Source organism: Anomaloglossus baeobatrachus, chromosome 6, assembly GCF_048569485.1.
Source record: "Anomaloglossus baeobatrachus isolate aAnoBae1 chromosome 6, aAnoBae1.hap1, whole genome shotgun sequence".
Taxonomy (NCBI): domain Eukaryota; kingdom Metazoa; phylum Chordata; class Amphibia; order Anura; family Aromobatidae; genus Anomaloglossus; species Anomaloglossus baeobatrachus.
In genome coordinates, this window is record NC_134358.1 from 255,760,134 (window position 1) to 255,768,967 (window position 8,834).

General features: G+C 38.8%; 1 protein-coding gene across 1 annotated transcript in view; it reads left to right on the forward strand.

Annotated features, from left to right (window-relative positions):
- The first annotated feature begins 2,010 nt into the window (after positions 1–2,010).
- FOXF2 (forkhead box F2) overlaps positions 2,011–8,834 on the forward strand; it is a 7,923-nt gene continuing 1,099 nt past the window's right edge. The window contains exons 1-2 of the mRNA XM_075316491.1: positions 2,011–3,298; positions 8,147–8,834. The exon at positions 8,147–8,834 is cut by the window's right edge and continues 1,099 nt beyond it. Of these exons, the coding sequence (XP_075172606.1) occupies positions 2,338–3,298; positions 8,147–8,313 (1,128 nt within the window). The 5' untranslated portion in view covers positions 2,011–2,337 and the 3' untranslated portion in view covers positions 8,314–8,834. The remainder of the gene's footprint in view (positions 3,299–8,146) is intronic.

The window sequence follows — 8,834 nt, forward strand, 5'->3', positions numbered from 1 at the left end:
GGAAAATCCTGAAATACGCCTGTTTTCCGCATCAAAATCCGCGGGTACGTTGTCCCGTGGGCACATAGCCTAACAGTCAAATCTGAATATTTTATCATGCAACAAAATGGCCTTCTAGCTCACGGTCACTGATTAGTATCTGAACAGACTGCTATAGTCTTGTATGAATATGGTACAACAAGATGATATGCAAGATCGGTGGTTAGCACTGCAGTCTTGCAGCGCTGGGTTTCTGGGTTCAAATCCCACCATGGACAACATCTGCAAAGAGTTTGTATGTTCTCCCCGTGTTTGCGTTGATTTCTTCTGTGTTCTCCGGTTTCTTCCCACATTCCAAAAACATGATAGGGAATTTAGATTGTGAGCCCCAATGGAGACAGTGTTACCAATGAAATAAATAAATATATATGAATAAAGTGCTGTGGAATTAATAGCGCTATATAAGTGAATAAATATTATTATATAATGACAAGGTCTAAGGGAACCATTATTAGCTTCCTGCTGCCCATGCATCAGAAGTATGAAAAGTCATCCAGGGACTATACCACTCTAGTCCCGTCAGTCCCTGGCCGGCTTCTCCCCAGCCCACTCCAGTTAATATACAGTATGTCTCTGACTTGTGTACTGAAAGGTACAGAGCTGTCAATCACATGGAAGGGAAGAACCAGCCGGGACCTCATCGAACCAGTCAAGACCCTCACTGGAGCCCTGAGCAACTTTTTAATATATGCTTCCTATGAAACATACTGCCAGACTCTGATTCATGCTGCTTGTGACCTGAGCAGCATGAATCTAATGACAGGATATCTTTAAAGTTATTTTGCAGAAAATACATGCAGCTGAATTATCAGATAACAAGAGTTGTTCCATCTTCGTAACATATTCTGATACAATACTAATGTAGAATCAATAGGTATATCCAGCCTCCGGCTGTCCGGCGGGAGAACAGGGAAATTCCCCGGTGGGCCCCTCTGTAGGATTCAGCCCCCTGTTACCGATACCAGCTGATGTATGATAAATAGAGGGTGTACAGCATCTCATTATATTTACCAAACTAGTATTATTTCATAGATTGAGATGATATAAAGTGCAGGAGCCGGTTACTTAGTATCCTCTATCAATATTGCCGTCTTCTCAATATCTTCCCCACTAAACATCATTCATTCCATCACCTTTCATGAAGAAGATCTGAAATGTAGCAGCCACTAATTAACCAAAAAACAGTGTGACAAGCGTTTTCTCCAACAAACAGCCTGGTGTTAAAATTGTCCGTTAATTGTCCGTTAATTGTCCGTTAATTGACCCTCTTGATCTAATGGAAGGTGTGCGCAGGATATCGGCGATCCAGGGTCAGCTCTACATCATATACCCGGTCTGATTCTGTAGTAATAGAATGAAGAAGCTATAAAGAAAAGCAACCATTTGCCATTCAGGAGCCAGGAAAGCTTTATGTCAATCACTATTGTTTTCATATATGTGAACGATATAACAATACTGTATAGAAATGCAGTACATTGTACTTCTACATAAATCTGTAACTTTCCGGAGTTTGGGAAAGCTGGGTGACAACTGTTGTTGAAGCTGTAATGGCAGTTCTAATGGCTGTCACCCAACTTTCCCAGAAACTGATTTAGACTGAAATAGTCTTGAAATGAATGAATACAAAGTGTTGTGAGTCTTTGGGTCTGGAACAGGCAGAAGGCTGGATGGAGAGGACAGTAATAGCTTCGTATTGTGGGGGCTGTTGGGTGGGAGGACGTCCTAGCACTGACTAGTCCCAGAGCCGGCATTAGTAGCCCGGCCGGCAGTAGTCAGCTCCTCTGCATTCTCCTGCTCAGGAGCCGGGGAGCCGCCTGCTGTCCGTCCATGGTGCAGACGCTGCTAGTGCAGTTACAAGCAGTGCAGGCATTGGGTGAGTGGAATCCCCTCCCCATCAGCACTTGTCTGTCCCTCCGAGCTTCTCCTCTGCTGCTCACTGCTTTCTCGCTCTCATTTGCACTGCTTATGCCTTTGGGCGCATGCGGACTACAAACTTTAGCAAATAAGAACAATTTTAGTGTCTTTTTCTGCAGGACCCTCCGGATGGCAGAAACAAACACCCATTTCTTATGGACTGTCCATGAATCTATGGATGGTCGGCAGCCCAGCTCTGGATGTGAGCGCTGCGCCCTCTGCTCCTAGTGCCACTTATCTCCAGCCTTGGACTTGATCCCTCCAGGGGATTGCATGTCCTCTGCTGCCTGCAGGAGGTCACTAGGTCACTGACATCGTGGACCCCACCTACCAGTGTGAAGAGTATACCGTCAGTGTGCAGTGTCTGTGAGTATACCATCTGTGATGACCACGGAGAACCACAGCCAGCACTTGGATCCTTCAGCTCCCCTCACATCCAGCCCCACCACAGGGGCTCTGATAAGCCAGCAGACCACGGCCATGGACACCTCCTCCTCTTCTTCATCTTCCAAGAACAAGAAGCCAAGCTCGGGGCTCAGACGTCCAGAGAAGCCTCCTTATTCTTATATCGCCCTTATTGTCATGGCCATCCAGAGTTCTCCTACCAAAAGACTGACTCTTAGTGAGATCTACCAGTTCTTACAAGCCAGGTTCCCCTTCTTTAGAGGATCTTATCAAGGATGGAAAAACTCTGTGCGCCACAACCTCTCTCTGAATGAGTGTTTCATCAAGCTGCCCAAAGGGCTAGGAAGGCCAGGCAAGGGCCACTACTGGACCATTGACCCTGCCAGTGAGTTTATGTTTGAAGAAGGCTCTTTTAGAAGAAGACCCAGGGGGTTCCGAAGAAAATGCCAAGCTCTGAAACCCATGTATAGGATGATGAATGGCATCGGTTTTAGTACTTCTATCCTACCCCAAGGATTTGATTTCCAACCCCCACCTGCTTCTTTGACATGTCATAGTAATGGCTATAACTTAGATATGATGACAAACTCTATGGCAGGAGGATACGATGGCTTGAGTGGAGGTCACCACGTCCCTCATATGTCCCCTAATCCTGGCTCTACATATATGGCCAGCTGCCCTGTCTCCTCTAGTGGTGACTATGGACCTGACAGCAGCAGCAGCCCTGTCCCTTCTTCTCCAGCTATGGCCAGTGCTATGGAATGTCATTCTCCTTACACCACTCCTACAGCTCACTGGACCTCATCAGGTCCCTCACCCTACTTGAAGCAGCAAGCTATGCCCCCTACTAATGCGGCATCGGCAGGGATACACTCAGGCATGTCCTCCTACACCTTGGAACAAACATACCTCCACCAAAACACCCGGGAGGACCTCTCAGGTAACTGTCATTTATAATACTATTATTAATATTATTATTACTGTTTTAAAAAAATATTCTGGTATCAGCACTCCATTAGAAGAGCCACATTTTAATTTTACCAAAGCTGTAGTACTCAAAATATTACATGGCATGGGTACAAGTACACATTACAAAATATTTATATGTAGCGAGTCTGCCATAGTGCCTGTAATATATGGGGACTTTTAGATTTTTCCCCTCAATTCAATAAAGTGTGAAATCACCAATAAATCACAGCTAACTGGCAATGTATGCCTCACATAGGGAAATGGAGCCACAAGTGAAAAGAGCAGCGGAGGGGTGAATGGCTATGCTCACAGGTCAGGGAGAAATCCTGCAAATGGGGCTCCTGGGACAGCACTTACACACACTCATCAACACTGATATGTGGGCCTAATGCAGGGCTATAGACAGGTATCTATGCATCTATCATCTACCGTTTACTTGTAATATCTATAATATCTCATCCCTCTATTACCGTATATAGAGATAGATAGATAGATAGATAGATAGATAGATAGATAGATAGACAGATAGATGGAGATATCTAAAGATGAATGTAACAAATAAATAGATAATTTAAAAATCGATGACTGATAGATAAATAGATGGATAAAGAGGATACATATATAAATATATAATACGTAGAACGATAGATAGATAGATAGATAGATAGATAGATAGATATGGACTTACATAGCCCCCCCCCCCATGGATATGCCACCATCCATCCTTCCTACAATCCCTACTCATCATACCGACAGTCCCTAATGTACACTTGCTTTTGCAAAACTAATATGGTTTTTAGTCCTGCTAATAAAGCCTCTTTGATTTTGATAGATAGATAAAAGCTAAATAGATAGATAGATGATAAAGATAGATAGATAGATAGATAGATAGATAGAGGGATAGATAGATAGACAGATAGATAATATATATAGATAGATAGATAGATAGATAGATAGATAGATAGATAGATAAGATAGATAGATAGATAGATAGATAGATTAGATAGATAGATAGATGATAGAGATAGATAGATAGATAGATAGATAGAGGGATAGATAGATAGACAGATAGATAATATATATAGATAGATAGATAGATAGATAAGATAGATAGATAGATAGATAGATAGATAGATTAGATAGATAGATAGATGATAGAGATAGATAGATAGATAGATAGATAGAGGGATAGATAGATAGACAGATAGATAATATAGATAGATAGATAGATAGATAGATTAGATAGATAGATAAGATAGATAGATAATATAGATAGATAGATAGATAATATAGATAGATAGATAGATAATATAGATAATATAGATAGATAGATAATATAGCTAGATAGATAGATAGATAGATAGATAATATAGATAGATAGATAGATAGATAGATAGATAGATAGATAGATAATATAGATAGATAGATAGATAATATAGATAGATAAATAGATGGATAGATGATAGATAGATTTATCTCAACATAGAATATATCTGTATATCTATTATCTATCCCTATCATCTATCGATATATCTATCTATTATCTATTTATCTATTATCTATCTATCAATCAATCTATCTATATCTTTATATATCTATCTATATCTTTATCTACGTATGTATCTATTAATCTATCTATCTATGTATGTATCTATCTATTATCTATCTATCTATCCATCTATTTATCATCTATTACCTATCTATCACATTATCTATCTCTCTCCATCTATCTATATCTTTTATACATCAATCTGTATATATCTTTATGTATCTATCTATTTATCTGTCTATGTATGTAAGTATATATGTATGTATCTATCTATCTATGTATCTATCTTTCCACCTATCTATCTATGTATCTATCTATCTATTTATCCATGTATCTGTCATCGATCAATCATTTATTTATCCATCCATCCATGCAGCTGGCTATAAAAATACAAAGAAGGGATGTCAAGCAGCAGAACATGGTGGATTTGTACAGGGAAATGTGCACATAGACCTTATAAATGCGGGTGGCAGAGGTTAACTAAACAAAGACAGTCTAGGCTGGACCACACCGGAGAGGATTTGAGCCTGACTTAACCCACATGAGAGTGGCCTCTTGTCCAATTTTATGGGAATTTCAACAAGTAACAACTGCAACAAAAAAAAAATTGTCTCAGTACATTTTAATACCCCCCTTCCTTAAGCTGCCAATCATTTTAGAGAACCTGCTTATCTGTATAGACATCCCTTATGGGAGATTATTTATATAATCCCGGATTATGTACAGATTACATGAGCAGTAAATCTATGATTTCAGATAAATTAGCATACTGTATAGCAATCCTCTATCTATAGCTACAAAATCAAGATTAAGTAGTGACGGTCTGGAACCATATACATAGATAATAGCATGAGCTGAGAGAATGTAACTATACTAGGTACTATTATATTTACTAGGTGAAATGCGTGGATGCATCTATGGGTATGATGGTTTTTAGTTTTTAAAACCATCCTCTGTATGACAATGTGAGATTCTTTCTTGCCCCGTCCTACATCTGTCTACAAACCCCTAGAGAGAAAGAGGAAACCGATTGTGTTCTTTGGTCACCAGAATAGAGGATTGCAGACTAAAATCACATGTTGGGTTTCTGAAACAATTTTTATTTTATTTTTTTTTATATTTTTTTTTTTTTGCAAAGCTAGGAATGCATTCACAAGGAAGGAAATGAATTAAGGAACACATTTCTTCTAGATCCACCCAAAAATAAAAATAAATAAAAATAAAATTAGAAACAAAAAATAAGAAAAGTGTTAAAAAGTTCACCAAAAAGATTTCTGCAACTAATATTAAAACACCAGATCCATTTCTGCCCTATGATTTGTTTCTAGCACATTTTAGAAGGTAGTAAAATAAAAATGTGGGTTTTATATTTTGTTTTGTTTTTTTTTTACAGCCCAAGTTTACAGTCCATTAACATGCACTCAAAAATAAGAGCCTTATATATGTAAAAGGAGTCTTTCAGGATTATTAAGACTTGTGATGTTATCAGTGGCCTCTGTGTATTGTAATCGGTTTATTATATTAAAGGTCTATTAGGTCCTGCCAATAAAGCTTGTTTGAATTTGATAGATACATAGATAGATTATATTAAAGGTGTATTAAACACTGTACAGCAGATCGCACACACCGACCTGGTGTCGGCCGATCAGGCTCCGGCCTCATCCTGTGTCTGCAGATCCAATCTCTTCATTACAGTCCTGACTCCAATTAGGAGCCAAGCAGCTCGTTAAATCCCCACTCACCTGAGGACACGAGTATTAATATTAATCACATAACGAGGTGTCTGCAGCGGGTAATGAGCGGGGGTCTGGGACCCTCACTGCCGCATTCCTCTCATCTACATAAAGGCTAATGATTTGAGCCCTGCACTTTCATCTGGCATTACCTCCAATATCAGGAGGATTGCTACCGCAGCGCCTGCTTTATTGAGGTGTGGAAATACATATTTTCTCACGTTGTTAATCCATGGAAACTGATTAAATCCGGCTCATAACTGGGGAATGTGGGAATACTGGTGTGTAATGCAGAGAAATGAGGGGCAATGCCAGGGAATGGAGGAAGAATAGGCTCTTGGAACTAGATAGATGCTATTTTACAGAAGGTATATATCGTACAGTGTTATGAATAGAAATACACACACATGCATGTATACATATATGTAAATATTTACATTACATTTATGCATTTAAACACAATATTACTCACCTATATAGACATATACATATATATATATATATGTATATATATATATATATATATATATATATATATATATATATATACATATATATCTGTATGTGTGTGTGTTTGTGTGTGTGTGTGTATATATTAGTTTGTATGAGTGAGAAATATGACTACATGCATAAATATCAATATAAACATATATGTATAAATGCATGTGTGTATTGCTATGTATAGCACTGTCACTGTTCTATATATACTTTCTGTAAAATAAAATCTATTTAGTTCCATAGATGTACATTTTTACATATGTGTATAAATGCATACATTGGTATCTTTATATATATATATATATATATATATATATATATATACAAATATATATATATATATATATCTGTGTGTGTGTGTCTATATATATATAGACACACACACACACACACACACACACACACACACACACACACACACATATATCAGAGTAGCACGACTTTTACAGCACAAAAACGAGTGCGGGACCCTTAAGCCTCTATCCAAACATTACCATGGCCAAAAAAACAACAACAGAGGCAGCACTCCGAAATACTTGTATCGTGGTTGTTGGGGACCTCCTGTTCAAATTAACCTTTTTCAAGGTATGTATGTATATATGGGTGTATATATATATATGGGTGTATATATATATATATATATATATATATATATATATATATATATATATATATATATATATATGTGTGTGTGTGTGTATATATATATATATATCCTTCAAACGTAGAATATGGACATTTGGAGCAGCATTAGTGCCATTGAAAGGCAGTTTGAGATACTTAGAGCACAAATTGGTCAAAATCCATGAGAGCCCAAAGGCCAGCGATACAAACATAAATACTGAGCAGGTAATAGCAGATAGCAATCTCAGGTATCATCACGTGCGTACACATACATGCATATATACATACATATATATATATACACACGCACATATTTCTTTTGTCACACCTTGGTGTGCCTTTGTTGTAATTATTGCCATGACACAATGCTTTCTGTCCGTTGTATGCCGCATACTGATGTGGGTTTGTATTGCAGTGGGATTGCCTCGCTACCAGCACCATTCCTCCCCAGTGTGCGACAGGAAGGATTTTGTTCTCAATTTTAACGGGATTTCTTCTTTCCATCCGTCTGCCAGTAGTTCTTATTATCATCACCATCATCATCAAAGTGTCTGCCAAGATATAAAGCCCTGCGTCATGTAGGGGATGAGACAGGACCCAGGCACCGGGGCAAGGACCCTTTACAATGTACTCATCTGTATGCATTGCTGCTGTGTGTCTATAGTGCCCAGCTGGACCAGGTTCATGGGCTGCACTGTACTCAGAGCTCCCAGTGCTCATGAGCCATCATGTATCAACATGTACCATTATGTGCTATTATGTACCACCAGATGACATCAAGTACCATCATGTGCCAACATGCACCATTATGTGCTGTCATGTACCACCAGATGCCATCATGTATCATGTGCCATCATGTATCATCATTGCCATCCTGTGCCATAGTGTGCAATAATTTGCCATTAGATGCCATCATGTTCTATCATGTGCCATCCTGTGACATAATGTGCCATCAGATGCCATCGCGTGCCTTCATGGGCCATAATGTGCCATCATGTTCCCTTAGATGCCTTTAGACGCCATCCTGTGCATAATGTGCAATCCTGTGCCATAATGTGCCAGCATGTGCCTTCATGGGCCATAATATGTAATCATGTGCCATC